Source organism: Neofelis nebulosa, chromosome 10 (genome assembly GCF_028018385.1).
Source record: "Neofelis nebulosa isolate mNeoNeb1 chromosome 10, mNeoNeb1.pri, whole genome shotgun sequence".
In the NCBI taxonomy this organism is placed as follows: domain Eukaryota; kingdom Metazoa; phylum Chordata; class Mammalia; order Carnivora; family Felidae; genus Neofelis; species Neofelis nebulosa.
The window spans coordinates 115,429,609-115,456,990 of NC_080791.1; the positions used below are offsets into that span (position 1 = coordinate 115,429,609).

The 27,382-nt window shown below is 63.2% G+C and overlaps 2 protein-coding genes across 14 annotated transcripts; both read left to right on the forward strand.

Moving 5' to 3' along the window:
- The first annotated feature begins 1,694 nt into the window (after positions 1–1,694).
- ANO9 (anoctamin 9) lies at positions 1,695–17,602 on the forward strand. Of its 5 annotated transcripts, XM_058690174.1 has the most exons (25): positions 1,708–1,822; positions 2,329–2,437; positions 7,405–7,479; positions 7,562–7,687; positions 7,868–8,013; positions 8,865–8,911; positions 9,039–9,097; positions 9,181–9,254; positions 9,532–9,666; positions 9,781–9,877; positions 10,040–10,100; positions 10,211–10,293; positions 10,414–10,518; positions 10,592–10,753; positions 10,848–10,884; positions 11,102–11,213; positions 14,198–14,255; positions 14,386–14,483; positions 14,635–14,774; positions 14,915–15,067; positions 15,817–15,964; positions 16,526–16,627; positions 16,709–16,802; positions 16,919–17,031; positions 17,147–17,602. In XM_058690174.1, the coding sequence occupies exons 2-25, from the start codon at positions 2,381–2,383 to the stop codon at positions 17,172–17,174; spliced, it is 2,310 nt and encodes a 769-aa protein (XP_058546157.1). In that variant the 5' UTR covers positions 1,708–1,822; positions 2,329–2,380; the 3' UTR covers positions 17,175–17,602. The 5 variants fall into 5 exon arrangements, with proteins under 5 accessions (XP_058546159.1, XP_058546160.1, XP_058546158.1 ...); XM_058690176.1 differs by lacking the exon at positions 2,329–2,437 and having other exon boundaries at positions 1,695–1,822; positions 17,147–17,601; XM_058690175.1 differs by lacking the exon at positions 7,562–7,687 and having other exon boundaries at positions 1,707–1,822.
- A 318-nt stretch (positions 17,603–17,920) lies between these two features.
- SIGIRR (single Ig and TIR domain containing) lies at positions 17,921–26,808 on the forward strand. 9 transcript variants are annotated; one of them, XM_058690182.1, is made up of 10 exons: positions 17,921–18,165; positions 22,404–22,557; positions 23,475–23,673; positions 24,091–24,224; positions 24,355–24,495; positions 24,873–25,016; positions 25,397–25,499; positions 25,567–25,717; positions 25,969–26,388; positions 26,479–26,808. In XM_058690182.1, exons 2-10 carry the CDS (start codon positions 22,551–22,553, stop codon positions 26,509–26,511), a joined length of 1,332 nt encoding a protein of 443 aa, XP_058546165.1. In that variant the 5' UTR covers positions 17,921–18,165; positions 22,404–22,550; the 3' UTR covers positions 26,512–26,808. The 9 variants fall into 9 exon arrangements, with proteins under 9 accessions (XP_058546165.1, XP_058546168.1, XP_058546167.1 ...); XM_058690185.1 differs by having other exon boundaries at positions 22,407–22,557; XM_058690184.1 differs by having other exon boundaries at positions 17,921–18,114.
- Positions 26,809–27,382: the final 574 nt, after the last annotated feature.

Below are 27,382 nucleotides of genomic sequence, written 5' to 3' on the forward strand. Positions count from 1 at the left end.
GTTTATAATTTTTGCCTCAAAGGACAGATTCATATACATTGTCATTATTTTGGGGTTTTTTCCTTAGGATAGTTGATAAAAAGTTAAGTTAATAAAGCATAAGCAGTTTTAAGGCTTCTGATTCTTTTTGCTGAATTGCTTTCCCAAAGGGCTGTGCCAGATGGGACCGGGTGATGAGATCGGCCTTTATCTTACATCCTTCACTGAGAGTAGGACACCTGTCCCTGTCGGGCCAGGCATTCCTCCCCCACCTGGGCTGGAGACGCCTGCAATGACGCCTGTGTCAGGGGAAATCTATTGGTTGTTTTAACATGATGCGAATGTAAATGCAGACAGACCCCCCTGCGCCGGTGGAGTTGGAGACCAGGAGGAGACCGAGCCCAGGAGCTGGCTGGCAGTGTGGACCATGAGTTCGCATTACTCGTGCTCAAAAGCCCTTGCCTCTGTTCCCTGAACTCTAATGGGCCATTTGAGGCCCGTTGGCCTGTGCACACTGCTGTGTGACCCTAGCGTCCTTCTACCTTCTCAGGAAAAGTGATCATAGTTCCCAGGCAAGGTATTGCAGGAAGTTGTGGGCAAGTGACCAACCATGTGACAGGTGGAGCGCCCCTCCTTCACTTTCCTCTCCCTGCTGGCTTGAATGTGGCTGTGATGCCTGGTGGTTTAGCAGCCACTTTGAGCCATGTGGTGAGACCAAGTGTTTACAGTGGCAGGACAACAATTAATACTAGTCCTGGCCTAACCCTGCCGTGGGGACTCCACGGCCTCAGTCTTAGTGCACGTGTCTGGGTTTGCTCCATCACACCCACGCAGGCTCTGTGCCGCTAGGTCCCTCTCTCGGTCCCTCTTTGTCACAGTTCGGTCCTGGCCCCTGAGGCTGTCACAGCCTGCCATGGGGTTCCCGAAGCAGAAATGTGGGTGAGATGGAGCCGCATAATCCCAGAGCAAATGTGTGCCAACGCTGGGCCTGGACCACAGGGTCACACGGGCTGCATGGTGATGTGCCCTGACGCTGTGGGTGCTGCCTGTCCCCCGTGACCTCAGGTGCCCACTAATGCTGTTCCATGTTTCCACGTGCCTCGCCCTGCTGCAGTTCCGCTCCGAGTCCTCAGCTTCCGAGCCGGGTGCCCCACGTCCCTGTTGGGGGCACTCTGCTCTCTGGTGGCCCAGAGCCTTCCCCAACTGCTGCCCTAGAACCACAGGATCCATGCGGCCCAGGGCCAGCGTGTGCCCTCGGGATATCAAAGGTCCTCGCCTCTCCCAGTTGGGGTCCACAAAGCAGGGGCTCGGGGCAACAGTTTCTTCTTTATCTCCAGTCCGTCCTGCCCATTTCTCCTCTAAGGGAACAAACGCTGGACTTGGGGGTGGGAGCCAAGGGCTGGATGCTCTGGGGGCGGGGGGCTGGGAAAAGTGTGTCCTGGGATCTGGAAGAGTGAAGCCTGGGATAGTGGGGAGTGCTCACGTGCTCCACTCATGCTGTACCCCAGGAGGGCAGTGCCAATCTAACTCATAGGGGAACCCCCCTGCAGGTGAGGGCAATGCCCTCAGGTGGGGGGAGGGGTCCCCACCCGACCAGGTCCTCAGGAAGGTGTCAACACCCCCCCCCCCCCCACACACACACACACACAGGGAGGGGTGTGTCTTCCAGCACAGGAGTGGCAGCAGAAGGATCAGCCAGGAGAAGGAGGAAGAAGGAGGGAGGGGTGAGTCCCACGCGGAAGTCAGGTAGGACGCGCCCAGCTGCCTTGCTGCCACACTTCGGTCCAGCTCTGCGGGCACCGCGATCGCTAGCCCCTCGCCAGACTCTGGGACCAGCATGCAGGTGAGTCGCGCTGGGCGGGGTCCACGCTTGTGGCCAGGCCACGCCCACCCCGTGGGCCCCTCCAGCCAGCCCTGCCAGCCTCACCTGGAAAGTGCCTGTGGAGGTTCCCTGGAGCCCTCAAGGCTGAGGTGAGGGTGGCCAGAGCTCAGACGGAGCCCCTGGGTTGGCTGGGGGTTGGAGCAGGACAGAGGGCAGATTTCCTCCTGCCCAGCCAGGGATTCTGGGGACCCCAGGGCCAGGCCTTTAGTGCATATGTAGGGCCTACAAGAGGAGAGCTTGTCCATCCCTAGACCTTGCAGCTCTGCCCTGCAGAGGGAGAGGGGGCTCTGGCCTCCAGGGTGGCCGACTGGGCCCTCTGCTCCCTGGGAGTCCTGCCCCAGGCGGGTTGGTGGCCGGCTGGGGGATGTTGGACTCTGATTCTGGGAGGCAGAGTAGGAGGCTGTGGGGGTCCCAGGGAGGTGGGCAGGAAAACATCCTGGGAAGACATCGTTTCTCCCCTCTGCCAGGGAAGGTCATCCGGGCCTGGGCCAACGACTGGGTAGCCCTGGGAGGAGACCCATGCCGAGGATGAGAGCGAAACCGGCCTCCCACTCAGCCTCCCTGGGGCTCTCCCAGGTGTGGGCCAAGCAGGCGGCCTCCTGCCCCACCTTTGCCCAGGGCCTCCTCGGCCCTTCCAGAGCCAACTCTGGCACCTGGCTGCTCAGGCTAGCACACGGGCACACCTTAGCCTGACCCCAGCTTCCTCTGCCAGCCCTTTCCCCTCATGCCAGTCCCAAGCTGGGGTGAGGGAGACACTTGGGGCTGCCTAGGGGCGGGTGGGGAGGTGGCACGGGGTTTGGCTTAGGCTCGAGAATCAATGCCTTGAAAGGGACGTACGCAGATGCAGACAGCAGGGAGGACTTGGTGGCCCCAGCCACGAGCGGGATCTGAACACACCCTTCCACTCCAATCCCGTCCATGGCTCCCCACGGCCCCAGCTGCCTGAGCAGCTTCCATAATCCCCCTTCTGCCAACCCCCAGCCTCACTTCCTGGCAGCTCCCTTCTTGCTCTTTATGCTTCTGCCAAGCTCAAGTGCTGAGTTCTGAGTCCCTGGGAATACTAACTACCAAGTCCTTGTTGATGCTGAGCACTGAGTCTCTGGGAGGTACTGAGTACCAAGTCTTTGGATGTGCTGAGTACTGAGTCCCTGGGAGGTGCTGAGTACTGAGTCCCTGGGAGGTCCTGAGTACTAAGTCCCCGGACACTGATTGCATGCTGCCCCTCAGGGCCTGTCCCTACATGTTTCCCTCTCCCAGGAACGCTGCCCCTACTTTTTTGCCTCCTGCCAGCCTGTTGCCCTACAAGGCCAAGCTCCGGGCCGCCTCTCCAGGCCCCCGTGTCTACTTACACCGCACATCACCCTCAAGCCTGCTCTGTAGCAGGTTGCATCATAAAGGGTCTGGGGATGGGTGGATGGACACATGCAATGAGGAACTGACAGAAGACAGACGGACAGCTGAGGAGGTGGAGGGGAGCTGGGGGGTGCAGATGACTAGCTTCAGAAGTTGAAGAGAGAAGCAGGTGTGGGGAGATTCGCTCAGGAAGGGTGGACCCAGGGCGTCTGGGCTGAGTAAGCGAGGGTGGGCTTCTCTGTGTTTGTACACTTTAGTGGGGGCAGGAGGGTCCCCTGCTGGATGATGAAAGTCCAGGATGCCCATGGGGCCCAGGCAGAGGTGTGCTGTGACCCCAGGGTGAGATGTGCCACGGAGAGTGAGGGGCGGTCCAAACGTATTCCTTGTGCAGCTGGGGTGTCACCCGCGTGTGCTCCATGTGGCCCACCTGATCAGGAGCTGGGTGGCAGTCCCACCTGCACAGCAGTGTCCTCAGTCTCACTGGTGACCTAGAGGCCAAACTGGGAAGGACTTCCCCAGCTCTAACTGTTCGTGTCCTGTGCTCTCGGGGCGGGAATGTCTCCCAGGAGTTGTGGTGTCTCCAGAAGTTTCCTCGTTTGGAGCCACTCTGGCCCGTGTTACGCCGTGGGCCCTGGCCCACTAGGTGTGCGGCTCGCCGGGGGTGGAAGCTGGAAGGACTAAAGAGAGAACAATATGGGTCTCCCAGCCTGCACCCCTCATCTGTGCAGGGACTTGCCTGGGGTCTGCACATGGCCGAGGCCAAGTGTGTAGGGACAGCCCCTGTCTCTGCCCCGGGGGCCCGGGGGCCTGATGGGCACACGCAGCTTCCTGGAGGTGGAGCTTGCTGAAGGTGGGGGCGACTTCACATAAGTCCAGTCCCCACGTGTGAAGGCCTGTCACCCTGGAGGACAGATGGACCGATGGACAGCCTCGTCCTGGAGGCCGTGGCTGTGGCTGTGGCCCACAGAAGGGACTTGCATCCAGCGAGTGGCCTCAGGGATGGTGAGCCCAGAGTACATGGGAGGCAGATTCTCAGAACCTGGTCCCTGTCTGGCTGTGGGGAGGAGGACGGCCAAATGGGAGGGGGTACCCTGACCTGACGGCTCCTGTGGGTGCCTGCCCATTGTCGGGGGTGACCAGGCAGTGACCTGGGTGGGGGGGGGGGATCTCTGTCCAGTGGCGGGAATCAGATACCTTAGGTGCATCACTCCCCACTGTCCAGGTCACACGCCAGGCCGCCAGGAGAGGCCGAGTCAGCCTTTCCCAGTTGCTCTGGGCAACTGTCCCAAAGCTGTGCAATGTCTCTGGTAGGGGAAGGTGCTGTCCAAATCGGGAGCTGTACTAGGCCCAGCAGCCTCATTTTCTGGGATTCAGTAAGGGCCCCCCGCCAAAAGCCTGAGCTTTGAGGTGCCTCTAGGACAGTCCCTCCTCCCCAGGCTCCATCCTCCTGCTCGGACCCCAGTGTTCTGCCCAGTCTGGTTTCCCCGTGCTAACCCTTCACCACCTGGGGTCCCATCTCCCACCCCTGGTTGTCCTGCCTGTTCTTCCCACTGAAGCTGGGGTCTCTCCTCGCAGGATCTGCCAGAGGCGCTCAGTTCAGGGTTGGGGGTGGACAGGGAGAGCCCCCTCCCGCGTCCGAGGTCAAGCACATGAGGTCCCGTCGGTGCACGGGTCATCGTCCAACACGGCACTTGCCGAGCCTGTGGTGGGCGAGTCACGGAACCCGAGGCTGATGACCTGGATGTCCCTGTTCCCATCCAGCTGAGACTTTACTCTCTTCCCCGAGACAGAGGCACGTCAGCCCAGGGGCTCTCCCCGTCCCTGCAATTCTGTGAACGGCAGGTTTCTCCTCTGGCCCAAGATGGGACAGGAGTTTCAGACACCGTAAGCCACATCCGAGCGCTAGAGGCTTGTTGTCTGTGTTAGCCCAGGCTTCTGAGACGGACACAGGGAGAGTGGGGCCGACCCGGGTCCCACCCTGGGGCCAGTAGTTCCTGGTGTGCCTGGGTGGGGTTGCAGGTTTTGAAACAAATAAAACACAGATGCCCAGTTAAATTGAATTTTACACGAAAACTTTCTTTTTAGGTATAAGTGTGTCCCATGCAATAATTGGGACATACTTATACTACAAAGCATCTGTTGTTCATCTCGGATTCAACTGGGACCGGGCAGCCTGCATTCTTCCTGACAGCCCTTCAGGGCAGACTGGCTGGAGCAGTCCAGGGAGGCTTTCTGAAGGAGGCAGGTCTTGAGCTGGGTGGAAAGTGGCTGTGGAAGGGAAGGGGTAGGAGGTGGGCGGACCGGCAGGGGGAAGGCCTGGCAGCGGGCAGGATAGAGAGGAGGGTGTGATGTGGTGCCAGACAGCCACGGGCCACACTGAGCTCGTAAGCCAGGAGAAGGGCGGCAGGGGTGGTGGGCTGGCAGGAGGCCACGGCAAGAGCCCAGCGGGAGCGAGGTAGGTGCTCTGTGGGCCCAGCCCCCAGGGCGTCCCCCGCACCCTCATCCCTGGGAAGCTGCAGGGTCCCTGTGCCTCCCTGGAGAGCTGCCGGCTGGGAAGCACGCTTAGGGCCACACTGGGGTTCAGGGCACGTCCTGCAGCCAGGCCGGAAGAGGTGGGCAGTCTTGCCTGAGGGCGCACAGGGTTGGCAACCCAGGCTCTGGGCTCCAAGGCCAAGGTCCCCTCCACATCTCAGCCTGGAGCTCCCCCCTTGGGACCCACTGTGACTGTCTGCCCTCGTCGCCCGCCTCCCGCGCCTCCACTCCCTCAGCTGCCCGGCCCCGCGGCGAAAGGGCCCAGGTCTGCCTTGCAGCCTGCTGTCTGTCTGCTCATGAGGAGTGAGTGAGGCCTGAGCCCGCCCCCTCCCCACCTGTGCACGTTTAGCGCCTCTGTAAAGATTCCTGAGGTGTATAGAGACAGCACGAGGCTTCTCAGCGCCCCTCGCCCTGCTGCTCCGATGCCACAGCCCCGTGGCTGGGCATCTGGCCAGAACCTAGAGCCCGACACGGGCACCTGGACTCCGATGTCACCAGCTGCCCCACTTGTGTCCTTCCTGTTCCCGGGTCCTTGCAGGATCCCACGTGGCACTTATCCTCACGTCTCCTTGGGCACCTCCCGTCTGTGACGTTCCCTCTCTCCCTCCTTGTCCCTGGCCATCCGGCTTTGAGTCTGCTCAGGCTCTGGAGAAAGTCTGCTGTTTTCTCAAGCTGACCCAGGACTCCGTGTTTTGGGGGGGGGTCCCTAACAGCTAACCCATACCACTGTGGCCTAGACCTTCATCACGTAGGGTGGGGGCCGCCGCTGGGCTCCTCTCCTTCCCCTTCCCACACGTCCTTTCTCGGCCGGGAAGGCTGGAGCACACTCACAAGGGGGAGCACCGAGGGAGGAAGAGAGAAGGCCCCGTGCTGTCCATAAATGCCGCCACAGTAACGGGGGCCCAGGAGGGGCCCCGGGGGCTGTGCACTCGTCCGCCTCCTCCTTGAGGTTCTGCCCCTGACTTATGATCCGTCCGTCTGGACGTCCTGCAGTACGTGCCTCTGGAGCTTCTCATCGACTTTGACTGAGCTCAGAGCCCTGTCACGTTGGTCCCCAGGGCTCCGTGTGTCGCAGCCCGTTCACGTCTCTGCTGCGTGATTGTCCACCGTGTGCGGGATAACTTCATCCAGCCACCCGCTGGTGGGAACTCGGGTTATCGCCACAATTTCTGTATGCAATATGCTCCCGGGAGCATCCCGTTCAGGGGTAGGTGGCCCGGCTGTACAGTCTAGGATGTTCAGCTTTGTTTCGCAAATTCGTGCGCAGGGAACCTGTTTGACGCGGAAAGGCCACTGAAACGCCCGTAACCCAGTGGGTAGAGGGGATGCCTCCGGTGACCTGACCCGTGTTTCCCTGACCGTCTAGAGTTCCCGTGTCTTCCTCTTCTGCGAAACCCCTCTCTGCCGCTTGTCTTTTCTCAAGGATTTGAGGAGCTGTTTGCTTATGTTTTTGAACAGACCTTTGCCGGAGGCCCCGACGCCTCTCCAGCCGTCCTTGCTCCTTGTGGTCCCAGCCCCGCTTGCGGCTTCCCCCTCGTCCGCTCGTTTTCCTGCACCCTTGCTTTACGTGTTGCCCCGTGCTGTCCCCTCGGTGCCGAGGTGCCCCGGCCGGGAGGGCTCTCCCCGCAGGAATGAGCCCCACCCTCCTCTACTCCCAGGCTGAGGAGAGCCTCCGGATCCTGGTGGGGACCGAAGGAGACAGCTTCCCGCTGATGGAGATCAACGCCGGTGAGGTGAGTCCCCTGGTGAGGGGAGATGGGTCCCACCCATCCCCGGGCCCTGTGCCGGCCCCAGCCTCGCGCCTCCTACCTCCAGACCGAGGCCTCCGAGCAGTGGGATTACGTCCTCGTGGCTGACCGCCGCACCCAGAGAAACCCCAGGCAGGCCTGCCAGCAGCGACGGTTCCTGGAGGAGCTCAGGACAAAGGGCTTCCATTACAAGGTGTGCTGGCTGAGCGCCTGGCTTGGTGTGGGGCACAGGGGACAAGTGTGTCCCGGGGGCCCGGAGACACGGCTGGGGCCTTGTGCCTGAGGTGGAAGGGACAGGCCAGTGTCAAAAAAGGACGAAGGGGATGGTTTCCAAAGTGGAGCGGAGGTCCCCAAGCGCCCTCCCGCCCCCCAGATGATGGAGGACCGCGAGAAGGTGTTCTTTGGGGTCCGAGCCGACAGCAGGATCTTTGATCTGTACCGCACACTCCTCATGGAGCCTGAGGGTCCTGCCGCCAGAGTGCAGCCTGCCAGGCCAGCCCCCATCCCAGCCACCACCAGGTGAGAGGCTGGCCCAGAACGCCGTGTCCCTGGTCCGGTCAGGCTTCCAGGCGTGGTCTCGTGTCAGAGGTCCCAGGGGCCGGGCTCTGTGACTCGGTGTCCGTGTCTGTCTGTGATAAGGGACAATTTAGTTCTTGCTTCTAGGAGAGTTCTGAAGGTTACGTGTGTTCCCCGAAGGGAGGGCGGGATTTGGACAGGCCGGGAGGACCCTCCAGCCAGCCCTTCCCCCATCCCCGCCGACCTGGGATGCGGGTCCCCACCTCCCGTCTCCAGACCAGCTGCCCCTCCCCGGACCTCTCTCCTCAGCCTCCCAGGCCTCCCAGCCTCTTCTCTGCAAGCATCTCCTTCCCCTGCTGAGACTCCACCTTCCACACCACTCTACCCTCGCTCCCCATATCCCTCCTCTGTCACCTGCCTGGCCTTGGCACAGGCCTCTCTGAGCCTCAGTCTCCCTGTATGCAAAATGGCTCATGGGGTGCGAGGGGGATTTGTGCATGTAAAGGCTTAGAGTGTGCTCTGAATGTGCGGGGGCTCCAGGTGGGAGGTGTGATTGGAGGCGGGGGGGGGGGGGGTCCAGGCCCAGTATCTGGGAGGGAACGGTGCAGGCCTGAGCCCTGGGAGGGGTCCTGGGAGGGGAGGGCCTACCCTGAGAGAGCCCCATCCTGGAGCCGTGGGGCACAGGCCACAAGAGGACTTAAGAGGTGGGGGTCGGGCTCCCAGGTGAGTCTTAGATTCTGGGCTCCGGTCAGGCAATCAAGGCAGGCAGGCTGGAGGCTCCAGTAGGGACACAGAGGGGCCTGGGACCTGGCCAGACAGAGGATGGGGTCCCCTGAGGAGCTCTTGTGTTCCAGAATCCGAATTGTCAACTTTGTACTGAACAGCAAGACAGCAGCTGGTGGTAAGGATGGGGTGGGCAGGTGGCCTGTGCGGCGCCCCACCCCTGCCCCAGGAGGGGTGTCGATGTGGGGAGAGCAGGGCAGGGTCCCCCCTCACCCTTCTGACCTGACACTCCCTGTGACCTCCAGACACGTTAGAGGATTTGGTGAAGAATGGGGTCTTTGAGACCAGATTTGCCCTGCACAAGGTGAGGGGTGGGCCCGGGCTGGGAGAAGGCCTGAGGGCGGGACCGGAGGCAGGGAGCCCTCGCTGTCTGTCACCTGTGCCCAGGGGGAGGACGACCTGAAGAAGAAATGGGCCCAGTGGAGAAACATGGTCAACAAGCAGCCGATTGATGACATCAGGTGACACTGCCTCAGACAAATCACCTGCGTCCCCACGGACACACCCGTGGCCCCACAGACACATGCATGTGCCCACCTACACACCCAAGATCCCCAGACACACCTGTGTCCCCACAGGCACAGACACACCCGTGTCCATGGCAAACAGATGTGCCTGTGCTCCTGGGTGGGACACAGCAGTCTGGTCTCCCCATGTGCCACCTGGACCCCGGCACTGGCCTATGGGGTCACATCCGGGGGTGGGGAGGGGCGGCCTGACGGGGCAGCCTCCCCACAGGGACTACTTTGGCGAGAAGGTGGCCCTGTACTTCGCCTGGCTGGGCTGGTACACGTACATGCTGGTGCCCGCTGCGGTGGCCGGCCTCGTCATCTTCCTGAGCGGCTTCTCCCTGTTCAACGCCAGTCAGATCAGGTGGGGATAGGAGGCCGGAGGCGGGGGCGGGGGGGGGGGGGGACAGGGCCCCTCAGGGACCCCTCCTCCCCGAGTCAGGGGAGAGCCGCCACCAGCCCGTCCCTGCGCCCTCAGCAAGGAGATCTGTGAGGCGGACGACATCCTGCTGTGTCCTCGCGGGGACCACGGCCGCAAGTACCAACGGCTCTCGGACACCTGCATGTTTGCCAAGGTTTGCGGCTCTGGGGGGGGGGTTCTGCTCCCCCCCACCCGGGCGTCCCCTCCGGCCATCCTCTCCCACGAGCAGGGCGGAGGGTCTGCCCCTGCAGGGCCGTGGGGTGGGGGGCGGCAGGCCACAGAAGGCTGTCCCCAGCCTGGCTGCTGCTCTCCCCAGCTCACTCACCTCTTCGACAACGAGGGCACCGTGCTCTTTGCCATCTTCATGGCTCTGTGGGGTGAGTCGCTGGGGCGCTGGGAGGGAGGTGGGGGGCGCGGCCTGAGCCCCAGGGCCACCCCCCGCCCCCTGCCACCACCGCAGCCCTGCCCCCTCTTCCCCCCGCCTCAGCCACGGTGTTCCTGGAGATCTGGAAGCGGCAACGAGCCCGAGTGGTCCTGCACTGGGACCTGTATGGGTGGGACGAGGACCAGGTGAGCGGCCGGCCGTGCAGGGCTCTTTCCAGCGCCCCGCGTGGCCCCCACAGCGCGTAGGACGCGGGTGTCCCTGTGTGGCAGGCCGTCCCCCGACTGAGCGTTGCGTTCCCTCCACAGGAGGAAATGGCGCTTGAGCTCATTAACTGCCCTGATCACAAGCTCCGGCCACACCAGCACTCCTACCTGAGAAGCACGGCCATCCTCACTCTGTGTCTCTTGATGGTACTCCTGGGGGGCCTGCCGGGGGGCTGGAGGCCTGGGCCGGCGACAGCCCTCCTGAGGACCCTCCCCGCAGATCTGCCTCATGATCGGCATGGCCCACGTCCTGGTGGTCTACCGCGTCCTGGCCGCCGCCCTCTTCAACTCCGCCCTGCTCTTCCAGGAAGAGCAGGTGACCACGGCCGTGGTGGTGACCGGGGCCCTGGTCCACTACGTGGCCATCCTCATCATGACCAAGGTGGCTGGAGGGGGGGGGGGCGCGGACAGAGGGAGGGCGGGGCGGGGGTCTCCACCGAGGCCCCAAGCGAGCCGTCTGGTCTCGCATCCTGCAGGTCAACAAGCGTGTGGCCCTCAAGCTCTGTGACTTTGGTGAGAGAGGAGGCGTCCGGCGCCTCTCTGGCCTTGGGGGGAGGGGTGCGCGGGGGAGGGAGAGGCCCCTTCAGGGCTAGGAGCCTGGGTCCCTGGATCCTCTGTGTCTCCGCCGCCTCTCACGGCTGGCAGACAGGCGAGGGCTGGCGGTGTCTCTGAGTTGTCGGGAGAGGGACAGGTTGGGGACGGGAGAGGGACAGCCTCCGTCTCATTCTAGAGAAGCCCAGGACGTTCTCAGAGCGGGAGAGCAAGTTCACCGTCAAGTTCTTCACTCTGCAGTTCTTTGCCCACTTCTCCTCCCTCGTCTACATCGCCTTCATCCTGGGCAGGTAGGGGCGGCCCCTCCCACCGCCGGCCTTCAACTCTTTCCCCTTTAAAGGAAATACCTGCTCATCTTAATTTTTAAAACAGTTTGTGCTCAGAGCAGTTGGAGCCCAATGTGAAAACACGTACAAGAGCTCACGGTGAACCCCCGGCTCTCTGCTCCCTGCCCTCGAGGTGACCCTGTAACCGTTCGGTGGGTCTTTCCAGAACTTTTTACACATTGAAGTACCCACGCATATACACCTGTTGACATACACTGCTCTCTCCTGTAAATAATCCTATCTTCTCTTTACGCTGAAAACTTACCATGGGCACCTCCCACATCCGCATGGATGCTGAGGCCTCATTTTTTTTTTTTTTTTTTTTTTCAACGTTTTTTATTTATTTTTGGGACAGAGAGAGACAGAGCATGAACGGGGGAGGGGCAGAGAGAGAGGGAGACACAGAATCGGAAACAGGCTCCAGGCTCCGAGCCATCAGCCCAGAGCCTGACGCGGGGCTCGAACTCACGGACCGCGAGATCGTGACCTGGCTGAAGTCGGACGCTTAACCGACTGCGCCACCCAGGCGCCCCTGAGGCCTCATTTTTAAAACCACGCTATGAGCGCTATTTTGTGGAACGTGCTGGAACTTGTTTTCTCAGTTCAGCCGGTGGACGTTTGGCTCATCTCCAATGTTTGAGCTTCATAAAGCTGCATCCCGTGTAACACACATGCACCCCCCATTCCCTTTCCTTCTGGCAAAGTGGACATGTTTTCGGTTCAACCAACATACACTTTTTGGTCTCTCCTGAAAAAAACAATTGCTTCACCTGTTCTGTGTGTTTAAATAGCACAAGACACAGACATATTGCCAATTAGTTCCAAACTCCAGCAGAACTTACAAAACCAACCCAAACCACACCAAGTCCTCCAAGTACGTTCAAAGACATCAGGCGGTGCCTAGACGCGGGCCGTCCTTGGTGATGCCCCCGCGTAGGGGCCTGCCCCTCCCCTTGCGGCTGTGTGTGCTCACGCTGGGTCCAGGAGCCCCTTGTGGTCTGCCGTGTGGGACCCCAGGTTTCCCAGGCTTCCTGAGGAAGGGTCCGTAGGAAATCGGAGGCCCCTACTGCTGGAGGCAGACCTCTCCCTGCTCTAACCTCGGCTACGCTGGCTTCTGAAATCTCTCAGCAGACTGTCTTGGTGGGTGTTTTCACTGGACGGGCTTGAGCGGTTCGCCTCTCTCCTCTGCCTCGTCCACGGCGATCTCTGTCCAGGATCATCTCCACCTCCACACAAGTATCCTGCCCTATTCCTTTCCAGGAGTGCTCTCAGCAGTGCGCCCGATGTCTGGGCCTCCCTGCTCCTGCCTCTCCCCTCCCCAGGCCTGCCGGCCCTTCCCTGGATGCCCACTTCTCCTCTTCTCCCGACCTCTAAACATGCCAACGCCCCGGTATCTGTCCTCATGACCTGACGTCATCTAGACACATCAGTGAGGCCCACGTTCCTGTCTCCAGCACAGAGCTCTCCCTGAAGTCCAGACTCACGGGTCCGGCTGCCTCTCGTTCCCCCTCAGATGCCCCGGCGGCACGCCGGCCTTACCGCCCGCTTGTCCACGCCGTCCCTCCTGCGCCCAGAGCCCTGGTCCCCCCACATTCCCCACTTTCCCTCTGGCCCCACGCTCTCTTTGCTTGCAGTGTCTCTTACGGGACCGCAGCTCCCTGAGGGGTCTTGGCCGAGTGGGCAACCACAGCAGGCTTGGCCTGTAGAATCGACCTCAGCCAAATGGACAGAAATGACCAGGCACTTGCTGGGCCCGGAGCCTCGGGTCCTTCAGTCGCGAGTGGCTTTCATGCATCTTGTGTCTTTGGACACAGACGCCATTCCTTTTGTTTGGAAATGGGACCTTCTGAATGGACCGCCTAATTGCTTTTGCTTTTTTTCCTCCCGTTTTTGCTCCAGCTTCTGGGAGTTCTTCTCGGCACTGTTTCCCAACCCTTTGATTGAATGTTTTACTTCTTTTTTTTTTTTTTTTTTTTTTTAATTTTTTTTCAACGTTTTTTATTTATTTTTGGGACAGAGAGAGACAGAGCATGAGCGGGGGAGGGGCAGAGAGAGAGGGAGACACAGAATCGGAAACAGGCTCCAGGCTCTGAGCCGTCAGCCCAGAGCCCGACGTGGGGCTCGAACTCACGGACCGCGAGATCGTGACCTGGCTGAAGTCGGACGCTTAACCGACTGCGCCACCCAGGCGCCCCTGAATGTTTTACTTCTGTACACGCACTTCCCCTCAGGGCCCTCCTTTGGACAGTTCCTTCACAGCCTCCTTCTCGTGCCCCCTGACCCCATGGCTTTTCTTGTCTGAGGAGCTTCCTCTTTTTTCCCCTTCTGCTCTGCGATTCCTTCTATGCTTTCCACGTTTCTTTTACTCTTTCCCTAATGGTCTCCGATTTGCATGTTAGCGGCCTCCTTAGATGTCCTTCTTAGATGTTCTTGGCCCCTGTCCATCAGTGAGAAAGGCGCGTGCCAGTGGCTTTGCTCTGGGCCACATCTCTCCCGCGAGGGGCTTTTGCTCAGTCAGTCCCTGCATCCTGCCTGGTGGCAGAAGGAAGCTTGTCAGTGTTGCTGGGAGCTCAGTGGGGGAGAGACAGTATGGGGGTCTCAGTATGCAGTGGTCCAGCCCCCTAGAAGTGAGACTCTGTCTTCCTGACTGTTGGCCAGGAACCTGATTTTTGGTTTAATGCAGTTTGTATTTTTTTTTATCATGTAAGGGAAAGGAGGTGATTTTAAGCACAGAGTAATCCTATGTGCACGGTTTCAATGGAGAGAAACTGAGGCCACTCCTAACAGGTCTTGTCAAGCACCTGTCTGCGCCTGGGATGGCCGGGCTGCTTGTGTGTGTGTGTGTGCGAGTGCGTGTGGAGGGATGTGTCTGGATGTGGGCAGGTCCCCCACCCCCACCCAGTCAGAAGCAAGGTCTGCCCCTCCTCTAGCCTAACTGTCCTTCCTAGGATCAATGGTCACCCCGGGAAGTCTGTGCGCCTGGCGGGGCTGTGGAGGCTGGAGGAGGTCAGTCTGTCCGGTACACTTTGTCATGCTGTCCCTGAGCACCGCCCCCCCCCCCCCCACAGCCCTGCCTCCCCATACCTGACCTCCCATCCCCACCCCTGACCCCCTGACCCCCCCCATCCCCCCACAGTGCCATCTCAGTGGCTGCATGATGGACCTGTTCCTGCAGATGGCCATTATCATGGGTCTGAAACAAACACTCAGCAACTGCATGGAGTACCTGGGCCCGTGAGGACCTTCCTCCTTCCCTAGGGCCCTCCCGCTTCCCCCCCACCCCAGGGAGCCCCCCCATCTCCACATCTCCCAGAGCCAGCAGTCCCAAAGGGTCCTCAGCCCCCAGTTCCCCTCCCTGTTCCCCACTTGTTCTCATCACCCCCAGGTGGCTGGCCCACAAGTGTCGCTTAATACGGGTCAAGCCGGGCCACGCATCCGAGGACCCTGAGCTCAGGGACTGGCGGCGCAACTACCTCCTCAACCCAGTCAACACCTTCAGCCTGTTTGACGAGTTCATGGAGATGAGTACGTGGGTGGAGTTGGGGGCCTGACCACGAGTCTCAGGGGCAGGTACTGGGGGACTGGCCGAGGGGCCGGGCACTGGGGGTGGGCGTTCTGGCGGGTGGCTGCCCCACGGCACAAGGGGACATCTCCACACCCCCCAGTGATCCAGTATGGCTTCACGACCATCTTCGTGGCGGCCTTCCCGCTCGCCCCGCTGCTGGCGCTCTTCAGCAACCTTGTGGAGATCCGCCTGGACGCCATCAAGATGGTCAGGCTGCAGCGGCGCCTGGTGCCCCGCAAGGCCAAGGACATCGGTCAGGGGCCCGACTCGGTGGCGAGGAGCACGGGCACTCCAGCCAGGGGCGGGGTGGCGAGGGGTGCTGGGACCAGGTGGTGCCCTCGAAATGATCCCAAGATAAGCCCCCTCCCCCCAGCCCTTCCCCAGGTTCTGCCTAGGCTGAGAGCTGGCCTTGGAGAGTGGTGCTCAGGCCCTGGGAAGAGGCGGGGCTGGTGTGCACCCGCAGGCCCCTGCCTCCCTCCCAGAGGAGGATCCAACTTGGGGGGGGGGGGCAGGCAGAGGAGCTGGGCTCTGAGAGCCCGGAGCTGAGGGAGGGAGGGGTCCAGCAGCTGGGGGCAGGGACTAAGAGGTGGCCTCCGTCACCCAGACTGCCCTTGCCGAGATGGCCAGGTATCAGGGAAGAGCAGAGGGGACTGGGTGCTGGGTGTGGGCAGAGGGAGAGGTCGGGGGGGAGAGGCCCCACTCTAGGGCCCAGGTTAAGGTGTTCTGACCCGGGAGTGGGGCAAGCTTGGGGCAGCTGAGGGGTTCAGGCAGAAGATGGGGGCCAGGGGGGACCTGAGCCCCTCCTGGTCTATGTCCGCCACGGCCCAGGTTTTCCTCGTCAGTGAATGCTGCCCACTGAACAGAGGCATGGGCAGAGGTGACAAGGCCCCATGACCATCCGAGCTCCCAGCCTTGGGGGACCATGGGTGGAGGTGGGGCGGGCAGTGCCAGAGGATCAGGGTTTGAGGAAGCAGACTGCTTCACCCCACTGCTGTGGCCCAGGGACCTGGCTGCAGGTGCTGGAGACCATCGGCGTGCTGGCGGTCATTGCCAACGGAATGGTCATCGCCTTCACATCAGAGTTCATCCCCCGAGTGGTGTACAAGTACCACTATGGCCCGTGCCGAAAGGGGGCCGACCCTGCAGTCGAGTAAGGGGGCGCCAGGGGAGCCTCAAACTGTCCAGAGACGCCTGGGAAAACTGGCCCAACCACAGCCCAGCCCTAGGGGAGCGCAGGGGAAGGGCTTGATGTGTCTGTGGTTGTCATGAATCTGGGCCTGAGGGGGGTCCTGCCCTCCCATGACAATCTGCTAGGAACCCCCATGGGGGAATTAAGGTCCCAGCAGGAGCTGTTTTCTGAGCAGCCACCACCAGAATGACTCCCTCCCAAAAGTCAGATCCTCTGGGGTCTGCTCCACAGAAGAGGGCCGAACAGGGGACCACTGCTCCTACAGATGGGGTTTGCAGGGGTCTCCCTCCGGAAGGCTCCCCTCGGTTTTTGCCACGGAAGGCGGGGGGGGGGCCCTCTGAGTCCCTTCAGTCACCCCCAGAGGCCCCTCTCCCACGCAGAGAAATGAAGGTGGTTCTGTGCTGTGCTCCACCCTGACAGCCCCCACCACACAGGGATTAGCTCCAGGAAAGCACCCTGGAAGCCAGAAGAGGCCACGCTCTGCAGCCCACACCTGCCTCTGCCCTTCTCTCCCTCCCCCAGCTGCCTCACAGGTTACATCAACCACAGTCTGTCCGTGTTCCACACCAAGGACTTCCAGGACCCCATCCGGATAGAGGGCTCAGAGAACGTGACTGAGTGCAGGTCTGGATTCCCCCAGCCCCCATGAGCAACCTCTGAATTCCTGCCCTCGGCCCCCTGACCTCAGGTGCTTCCCCCTGCCAGGTACCGGGACTATCGCAACGCTCAGGACTACAACTTATCCGAGCAGTTCTGGGTCCTCCTGGCCATCCGCCTGGTCTTCCTTATCCTGTTTGAGGTGGGCCAGAACCGGGGGAGGGGCCCCACAACGGAGGCGGCTCTCTCCAGCCCTTCTCCCTGGCCCCCAGCCCCTAAAATGCCTGCTCAGCCCTTGTCCCGTCCCCCCACGCCCAGCACGTGGCCTTGTGCATCAAGCTCATTGCCGCCTGGTTCGTGCCCGATGTCCCCCAGTCGGTAAAGAACAAGGTTCTGGAAGACAAGTACCGGACACTCCGGGAAAAGATATGGTATGGGAGGCTGAGGCCAGGCGGGGGTGGGGCCGGGCCCCAGGCCCGAGGTAGGACCTCACCCTGAACCCCAACACTTCGCCCTGATCCCCAACAATCCCGGTCCTGCCTCCAGCTCCAGCCGCAAGAGCACAGATGTGTAGGAGACCCAGAGCTGGCCAAGAAGACTGGTGCCCGGAGCTGGGACTCAGAGCCACCACCACCTCCCCACCCACCCACCCACCGCTTACGTGTGGGGTCCCGGGAGGCCGGTGTATACGTAGGGTCTTGGAGGGCCTGCGTGCGTTTGAGGTGTTGGTGAGCAGCACTCTGTGGTCTAGGAGGCCTGTTTCACGTGTGAGGGCTCAGGCTTGGTACAGCCCTGACTTGAACTCTGACTGACTCCTGCCACTCACAGAACTGGGGTGGGGGGGGGGTGCTTCTCAGCGGTCAGAACACAGGAAAACCAGCCCAGTGTCCTGAGCCTCTCTCTGACTTGTGGGACCCATATCCTACCCTCCCCACCCCACCCCAATTCTGGCTGGTCAGGGGGCCCTGACCCCACCTCTCTGGCTCTCCTCAGCCTGAAGAACTTTCTATAATAAAATAAAAACTTCTTCATGTCAATTCTGGGCCTCTTGTGGATTGTGTCTGTCCTCAGGGCTAGATGGGAAATTCTCCCAGATGGAGAAAAGTCTGGAATGTGGTAGCCTCCTCGTCCTCCTCTGGTTTTCCGTGGGTTTCCAAGCGAGCAGCGCCGTGTTGAGATCCTACCGTCCCTGCACGGGAGGGTCGGGGGCAGGCTTCCCGGAGGAAGAGCTGGGGAGGAGGGGCAGAACCAGAACGGTGCCCCGGGGGACAGTGGAAACTCTGAGGAGTCCCCCAGGTCCAAGACTCTGCCGGCTGGTTGGGCCGGTTCGCCCTCTGCCCCCAGGCTGCGTGGCTGCAGTTCCGAGGCTTCCCGGCGCCTGAGAGCAGGACGGTCTTAAGCGCCGGACTTGGGCGCAAAACGGGACTCTCGGGTCCGCCCTCAGGCCCTGGCTGCTGGGCGGGGCTGCACCTGCCGCCGCCGCCGGGATCGTCGCCGCTGCGCACCTGGCTCAGGTGAGCTGCCCCGCCCCCGCGGTCGGCGCGATCCCCAGGTCTTGGCAGCAGGTGAGTGGCTCAGACCCACGGAGGTGAGTTGCGGTCGCCGGCTCCTGGGAGCCGGAATGGCTTGGAGCTTGGGGGCCCCTTGTCCCGAAGAGCCTCTGGGCCGTGGCGGGCGCGGTCCCTCAGGAAGTGGCTCGGAGTCGGGCCGGCTGTCCCCGTCGCCCGGAAGCCTGAGTTTGTCGGCGTCCCGGCCCCGTGGGCCTGGCGGCGGAGCGGGGGGGGGGGGGGGGGGGGGGGGGGGAGGGAACCGCAAGGGCCACGTTTCCCGCTCCGCCCGACGTGGGCAGTGGCTTCCTCGTGACCTTTGCCCAGGGGAGGGAGGTGGGACGCGGAGGCGCGCGGGGACCCTCGCCGCCGCCCGCCGCTCGGATCCCAGGCGCGAGGCCTCCCAGGGCCCCCGGGGCGTACCGAGGAGCCGGCTGGGGCCGTGCGCGGCGCCGGTCGCCGGGCGGAGCTACCGTCACGCGCGCGCTCCCGCCGTCCGTGTGTGGCCCCCACCTGCCGTGCTAGGCCTGCGCGCCCTCCGCGCCACCGCCGTGCGCGCCCGACCCGCCATCCACGGCCCCCTCGTGCGCGCCCCAGTCCGCCCTCGGCTCTCGGTGCGCGTTCCCATCGCGATACCCGCGTCCCCGCCCTCTGTGCCCGACCCCGACCCGCGTGCTCACCGCGCCTAGAGGGTGGGGGACTGCTAAATCCGGATCGCCCCTGACTAAGGCGGAGCGCCGGAGGTGGGGTGTATAGTGGAGGAGAACGGGGCGTGTGGCCCGGGGGAGCGGGACAGAGCTCCTCGCCTGCGGGGCCGAGACCTTGTGTGCAGTTCTGTCCTGCGGGAGACACGTCGGGGGGCGCAGCAAACGCGTGGCGCACAGAGCGTTGCAGGCCCGCTGAGCGGAAGATGTAACGAGACCGTGGGGTCCTGAGCAGCAAACCAGACGGCGGAGGGGTGGGATCGCCGCCCCCCCCTATAGCCCCCCCCCTTCCCCCGCCGTTTCCTGCGCCGCCGCTGAGGGGGCCAGAGCACAAGCAGAAGACCCGGAGCTTTCTAGGAACCCCTGGGGATGGGGGTGGGGGTGGGGTGGGGGGAGGGGAGGGGCGGTTCTTGATGGTGCCTGAGGTGACGTGGGCTCGTGGGCGCTCACCTTGGAGCGTGAGCCTGGGGAGGAGGGTGTAGTTTAGAGGAAGAAGGCGGGGGCCGTCATGGCTGTGAGATGGTGGCACCGGGGACACACACTGAGCAACAGGAAGTCTGGCAGGAACTTGGAGAGGCAGCAAGGCTGCTTGGGGCTCTCTGTGTCCTCCCTGGGTACCCCTAGGCCGGTCACTGACGACTGTATGCCGGGTGCTTACGCCATCCGCCTCTGGGCGTCAGGCCCATTGAGGCACCTTCCAGGAGGGGCTGGTAGCAATACCCGCGCGCATCCAGGAAGCTGCAGCTCGGTGGGGAGAGGGTGCGGGCAGGTCTTCCGGTAGCTCTGTGGGACCCTGAGCCCCAGATGCACCATCAGCTGAGGGTCTTGCCAGCCATGGGGTGGGGGTGGGGGTGAGCAGGGCTGGGGCAGGGTCAGAGCAAGGACAAATGAAAGCCAGTACTGAGGGTGGCCCACTGGTAGGCCTCTGCTCTGGGTGGGTGAAAGCAGGGACGGGGCCTGAAGGGGACCCTTGCCCGGTTTCTATGGGTAGTGATGCCAGCCACCGATTTCTGGGCCCTGAGTCCCACGTCAGTCTGGGAGGGAAAGTGACAAAAGGGGATGCCAGCTGCCTCGCCTTCCCCCCCCTCCCCCCCCCCCCCCCCCCCCCAGCTGGGCTCAGAGCCCAGGAACCTCTATTGAGGCCTTTTCTCGTTTCCTTATCTGGAAAAGGGGGGAGTGCCTTCCCATCCCAGCCTGAAACTAAGGTCCATGTGATACCACAGCCCCTGCCTGGGCACTGTACGGGGGAAGTGGAGTGGGAGGGAGCCCAAAAGCTCTGCTCAAGGCCCCATTATTGGCAGGAATATCCACAGGACTCCCCTCACCCCAGCAGGTCGCAGGCCAGATGCACATTGGAGGCTCTCACCATCCTGAGCGGCACTCTGTAGGCTGTGTCCGGGAAGCGGGGACCCTACGCAACTGTGTGCGGGATGACCCTGCCTGGGGGGGTCCCCCTAGGACCCCCTCACGTCACCCGGGGCCCCAGCCTCTCCGCAGCCTCCTCTCCGTCGCCCAGGCCTGGCCTCGGGAAGCACTCTGCCTCGGTGGGCTGGGGTGGGCCCCGGAGGAAGGAGCCGACAGGAAGTAGGGCAGGCGGGGCCTGCCGGGGTGGGGTTCGGGGTCAGGAGAGGATGTGGCCGTAAAGCCAGGAAGCTGCAGGGAAAGTTCTGATTAAAACACACACACAAACAAAGGGCAGGTCCTCGCTGTGCTCGGCGATGTGCTCTGGGGCCGCGGGGCCGCGGGCCGGACCTGGGGCCCAGCTGAGCACACAGTTTGCTCCCAAGCAAGCGTCGATGACCTCGACGACCGCCATCGCCCCGCAGGAGGAGAGAGCCGGAACCAGGTGACTCCGTGTGCTCCCCCGACAGCCCTGCCGCTCCGCGTGGGCCTGTGTCCCTGCCCTCGGACACCATTCTGACCTGAGGCCGGTCCTCAGAGTCGGGCCCGGCCGAGGGGAGGCCCCGCAGCACGTGTAGCCTGTGTGTGCCTGTAAGAGCAGGGGGTGACAGGAGGCTGTGTGCGCGCCACGGGTGGCAAGGGCAGGTGTGAGATGCAGCGGGTGGTGTGGGGTTTGTACAGATGCTCGAGGCCGTGCGCCCTGTGGGAGCCGTTGCGAGTACGTGTGTGCTGTGTGTGTGGCCACAAGAGTGCTGGAGGTGCGGGGGGGGGGGTGCACGTAGTGCAGGTGTGCACGGGGAGGGGGCTGTGTGTGCACGTGGTGTGCAAAACAGACGATGCAGGGGAGGGTGCGCAGGGGGAGGTTGTGCAGTTTGGCCTGACCTTCCAGGAGGGCGGGAGACTGCCTCCCGGGGGGGTGGGGTGGGGGGGGGAAGATCTTAAGAGTTTGAAAGGTGAAAGTGTTACTGCAGCAGTTTCCCTGGGACCCGCCCAGCTGGGGATCCCGGGGAGGGGGTGTGCGCTGCCCCGTCTCCCACAGTCTCCCAGTGGACTGGTTCTGCTTCAAGGACCTTCCCGAGACTGCCCCCCACCAGAGGGCTTCGGGAAGGAACCTCCTCACCAGTTCCCCGCCTGATGCTCCAGCAATCCCTGAGGAAATTGAGCCAGCCCGAGCCCAGGGCTCCTGGGGGTGTGGAGGCTGGGCCAGGCCCACGGTGGCATCACCCACGCAGAAGGAATGCAGGGGAGGCTGAGAGACTTGGGGCCCTAGGCGTGGGGAGGACAGCCCTAGGCAGGAGCGGAGTGAGGTCTCAGTAAATACCTGCTGCATCAGCTGGGGCTTCGAGGAGGTGGCCCCAGGCCTCTGGCTCCTGCGCTGGGGGGTTTGGCCCCTCCTTTCAGCCCACGTCGCCCTAGAGCTTTTTGTGTCAGGAGGTACCTGCAGCTGCTCCCAGTCTGGGTTCGGATGGTCCCAGCCCCACAGAGGAGAGGAGGGTCACCCGTGGTGGGGTGGGGGCCTCCCTTGGAGAACTAGACAATGTGGACAAAAGTCTTTGGTTTTGGACATGACAAACGGGGCGGGGGGGGAGACACGGGTGTGGGACCCGGAAGGAGGGGGGACCCACAAGGCCTTCCGGAGCAGACTCAGTCCAGCCAGGCCCCCTCCCTCCTGCCTTGAGGACCGTGGCCTGGCTCAGCTCAGGTGCCCTGTCCCCACACACGCGTGCACACGGGGCATGTCCAGGACAAAACGCTACAGCTGGGAGTATGGCTCCGAGTCCAGCAGCCCACACCCACCCCGTGGTGGCAGGCAGGTTGCATGTGACCCTCGGCGCTCAGGGCCTGGGTAGAGCGAGGTCTGCACCCTAGTCCTCCTTGTCTGTGGTGTCCCTATCCCGGGGAATAGTGGGGACACAGCCACGTGCCACCCTATGAGGGGTGCCAGGGGGCCCTCCCTGAGCCATCGCGGTGACACCGGAGCAGGCGAAGGTAAGTCTGAGGGCTCCCCGAGCCCCCTGGGCCGTGCCCACTCCAGCATGAGGTGCCACACATGATGCTGTGCTGGTGTGCCCGGCACCCTCCAGGCAACTGGTGCGAGGTTACATGTTAACTCATCCTGTTCTTGTTTAACTTTCTCCTTTGGGATGGCAGCAGCCTCTGACCCCTCCTGGTGTCCTGACTGACCGGCCACAGAGACAGAGAGCCCCGGGGGACCAGTCTGCTCAGCCAAGGAGCCCTGAGGAGCCGGGGGAGGTGGCACCAGTGCCCAGCCTGCCCCGAGAAGGCCCCGGCCAGACCATGGCAGGTAGACGGGTCAGAGAGGGACAGGCACGGACCCCACTCCCACCCCCTGTCCCTCGGGCTGGGTCCATGCTGTGATGTTGACTGGCCTCCGGCCAGGGGTACAAAGGCCTCTACTCACCCCTCCCACATAGCCCAAGGTCCTGACCCCACAGTTAGGGCAGGCCCTGCGCCTTCTCCTTCCCAAAGCCTCTAGACTATGGTCGTGGAAGTCAGTAAAGCCGAGAGACGCTGGAAATGGCAGCTAGTGGGGGGCCCCTGGGGGCAGGATGGGTAGGTGTGGGCTACCGAGAGACCACACCACCGAGATGATGGTGGTCTCCTCTCACGTCCCCTGGGACTCTTCGCCCTGATTTAAAGATCAGAAAGCGTAGGTCTCAGGGAGGTGGGAAAGCTTGCTCGTGGCCAACAGAGGAAGGTCCTGGAATCCCATGCTGCCATCCCAGGTGGAAGGAGTGGCACGCTCAGCACCTGTGCCCCCCCAAACCCCTGATGTTCACACTTGTCATAGCTCCCCCAGCAGAGGGGCCGGGGGAGGGGTGCAGTGCCTGGCCATTCACCTGGGCGGGAGTCGCAGTTGCCGGCAACAGGTGCCGGCAGAAAGTGTGGGAGCTGGGCTCATGTCCCGGGTGGATGGGCAGTCAGGTGGGCCCCCTGAGCTGGGGTGGGTCAGCTCAGCTATGACTCTGGCCCCTGCCTTCCAATGTCCTCTGAGGACAGAGCAGCCACATCGAAGGCAGGCAGAACACCCAAGACCCTGCCAGGCCCTGTCCCCTGTGGGACCTGTGCATGGACATGGTGAGGCCACCAAGCATCACACGGCACTGACCGTCTTGTTTTCTTCCTGGCCCACAGACCATCTGTGGTTGGTGGGAGCCCAGCATTCCAGGCATGGCTAATCACTGGGTCCTCTCTCTGCAGGTGTCTGTGACACGGCCCCCAACTTCCTCTCCCCGTCTGGAAACCAGGCCCTGGAGCCTGCCCTGGGCAGTGCGGTCTCCCTGAACTGCACGGCCTGGGTGGTCTCTGGGCCCCACTGTCCCCTGCCCTCAGTCCAGTGGCTGAAAGATGGGCTGCCGCTGGGCAATGGAAGCCACTGTGGCCTCCATGAAGACTCCCGGTAAGAGACTGGGGTGTTCAGGGTCAGGTGACTACCCTGGTTATACCCGTGGCCACCTATACCCTGGTCTATAACCACCTGGACATGGGCAGAGTGCCACTTCTGACACAGACCAAGGGTCAGTGACTGCAGGGACAGATAGCCCCTTGTAGACAGCCCAGGGCCAACGGTGCTAGCACAGTCCTATGGCCTGAATTAGGCACTGACCCCCCAAAACCCAGACCCAAGATCACGTGACTGCCCCAGGCAGATCCACACCCCCACCAGGTTTTGGCCCCTTCTCTTAGCTTTTGGCTCAAGGGCTACTCAGGAAGCCCACACCTGCATCCTCCGTGGGTGAGTCCGACAGGTGGGATCCAGGGACATCCACTGATGCTCTCAGGCCCCAGGTAAGAGGGTTGGGCCTGGTCTCCCCAGGATCAAGGCCAACTCATCAGAGGTGCTTGTGTCCAGTGTTCTGGGGTTCAACCTGACCAGTGCTGAGGACTATGGGGTCTTCACCTGCTCCATCCGGAATGTCAGCTCCTCCTCCTTCACTCTTTGGAGAGCTGGTGAGTGGGAGTACACTGGGTGGAAGGTGGGAGGCCTGGTGGCGGGGGGGGGGGGGGCGGCTGGGGAGCCTTGAGGCTTGGAAAATGCCGGGTGGGGGTGGCAGCGGTTCAGACTGCAGCTCTGTCCCAGGCCCAGCTGGCCACCTGGCCGCAGTGCTGGCCTCACTCCTGGTCCTGCTGGCCCTGCTCCTGGCGGCCCTGCTCTATGTGAAGTGTCGACTGAATGTGCTGCTCTGGTACCAAGACGCCTACGGGGAGCTGGAGATGAACGGTGCGTGGGGCCAGGATGGACGAAGAGAATGAATCAGCTATGAGACCTCCCTAGGCTCAGTTTTGGGTGGACGGGTTGCCCCGGTAAGTGTGGAGGGGGGACCCTGGAGGTCCCTCAGGGGCTCTTGAGCACGCAGTCCAGGAAAGAGGGCAGAGGGCTGGGGTCGGCAGAAGCCAGATAGGCGGCCAGCATCCAGAGCTGGAGGCGGCGTTGTGGGCGTGCGTGCGGGATCTGCCAGGTGGGATCTGCCAGGTAGACAGGCCTGGTCCCCCCAAGCTCGTGGGGAGGGGTTAGAGGACCCGGAATGGTTGGGGGCGGCGGCCAGGGTAGCGGGCCGGGGCCTGGAAACCCGGGCGCTGACCCTTTGCCGTCCGCAGACGGGAAACTCTACGACGCCTACGTCTCCTACAGCGACAGCCCCGAGGACCGGAAGTTCGTGAACTTCATCCTGAAGCCACAGCTAGAGCGGCGTCGGGGCTACAAGCTCTTCCTGGATGACCGCGACCTCCTGCCACGCGCGGGTACCGCGGGCCCAGCCTGGTGGCCTCGCTCCAGTCCGGAGACCTGGCCCGCCCTCCCATGGCCCCGCCCCGTTCTGGGCCCGGGCCCCGCCCTCCCATAGTACCGCCCCCGTTCCGGGACCGGGCCCGCCCCACGTGGCCCCGCCCCATTCTGGGCTCAGGACCGCCCTCCCATGGTACCACCCTCGTCCCGGGACCGGGCCCGCCCTCCGCGGCCCCGCCCCATCTCCGGGCTCCGTCCCCGTCCGAGACGGGGCCGGCTCTCTGTGGCCCCGCCCCGTTCCGGGCCCGGGCCCGCCCTTCCTCGGCCCCCGGGGCCCCGCCCCATCTCCCTCCGGGCCCCGCCCTTCCTCGGCCCCGCCGACGCCTGGTTTTCGCAGAGCCCTCGGCCGATCTCCTGGTGAACCTGAGCCGCTGTCGACGTCTCATCGTGGTGCTGTCGGAAGCATTCCTGGGCCGGGCCTGGTGCAGCCACAGCTTCCGGTGGGTCCCGCGCAGGGTGGGATGGGGCCCCCGCCTCGTCCCCTCCCTGACGGTCCCGCCCGCGCAGGGAGGGCTTGTGCCGGCTACTGGAGCTCACGCGCAGGCCCATATTCATCACCTTCGAGGGCCAGAAGCGCGACCCCGTGCACCCCGCGCTCCGCCTGCTGCGCCAGCACCGCCACCTGGTGACCCTGCTGCTCTGGAAGCCCGGCTCCGTGGTGCGGAGAGGGGCGAGGGGAGGGGCGCCCTAATGGGGATGGTGGTACCGGGCGCCGAGGAGGGGCTCCTCCGTGGGCAGCTCTGTGGTGTGGGGACTTGTGGATGGGACCCCGAGGGGGTGGGGGTTCTGTGGGCCGCTGCCCGGAAGAGGGGCCTCTCTTGAGGCCCCTGGAGCCGGGCGAGCGCGTGCCTCCGGGTGTGCTCTTTGGGGCCAAGGTGACCCGGCTAACGGCCCAGTCCCGGCCCCCAGGCGCCTTCTTCAGAGTTTTGGAGAGAGCTGCAGCTGGCACTGCCACGCAAGGTGCGGCACAGAGCCATGGAGGGAGACCCCCAGACCCGGCTGCAGGGTGACAAGGACCCCATGCTGACCGTGCAAGGCCACCTACCCGAGGGCCGCACCCTGCACCTGGAGCTGGACCCCGACCCTGAGGGGGACCTGGGTATGCCCACCTGGTCCCACCCCGGCCCTGAGAAGCTCGGCCTGGGGCGGAGGGGGTGCACGGGGCTGAGGAGCCCAGAGAGGGGTCCAGGTGGCGGGGACTTCCTCCCTGCAGCCCATAGGTGGGCTTGGCCCCCCCCCCGCACACCCTCACTGCCTCTTTCCCGGAGGCACGCGGACCCAAGGCCCGCCTGGGAACCTCCAGGACCTCAGATGCCACTCTGCAGGAGGGTGAGCGGGGAGTGACCCTCATTCATGGGTCCTAGCAGAAGTCAGGCTGTGGACAGCCCAGCCTCAGGCCCGGTGGTACCCTCTTCCCAGGTGTCCGAGGGCCTATCTCTGGGGAGCCATTAGCTCCACCCCACGCAAGCGGGGTCGCCCTTGGAGAGGGCCGGGGCAGCGAGGTGGATGTCTCGGACCTCGGCTCCCGCAACTACAGTGCCCGCACGGACTTCTACTGCCTGGTGTCCGAGGATGACGTGTAGCCCGCACCCGCCGGAGCGTCAGGATCACCAAGGACAGCCGGGTGCAGGGTGGGGTGGGGTTTTTCTCCTCTCAGCAGGACTGACTACCAGCCATGAGACCTTGAGGGAAGCGGGGGGACTCTAGTGTGCCTCCTTGTGCCAGAAAATAAAGTCCTTTTAGATCCTGCCTGAGCCTCAGCCTCTCCTCTCCTGGGGCAGGAAGGGGCGCGTCCATCTCAGGGTCTCCACGGCCCTCAGCCCCTCCCCTTCCTCATCCCCACGGCCACCCAGTCACAGGTCTGGCCGTCCACGCAGTCCCGCCCTCTCTCCAACCTCCATCCTGAGCCAGCTCAGACACATCTCTTAACAGTAGCCTCCATGGGTCTCTCTGTTTGGGGGCGTGACGGTCCCCAGCCCCGCTCTGATCCACACAGGTCCCGGAGGAGGGGCAGGCCCCTTAGAGTCTGCAGGTTCTGAGTTTTGCAGAAGAAGCCTTTTGTTGTAAAAATGTGAGTGGGAGGGAGCTTCACCACCAAATGTCCCGGTTTGGTGAGATGGGTTCCCAGGGCTCAGTCAGACGGTGCAAGTCCCTGGTCAGGACACCCCCAGGTCCAGTGAGGCAGGGCAGAGACAAGTGTTGGGTGTGGACGGCCCAGCAGGGCAGCACCTCAGCCAGGGGAGGTCACAACTCTCCCAGGAGTGGCCACCCCTCTGCACACACGGTCCCCAACACTGCTGCGTTTGTGCCTCGGTTGGCCCCT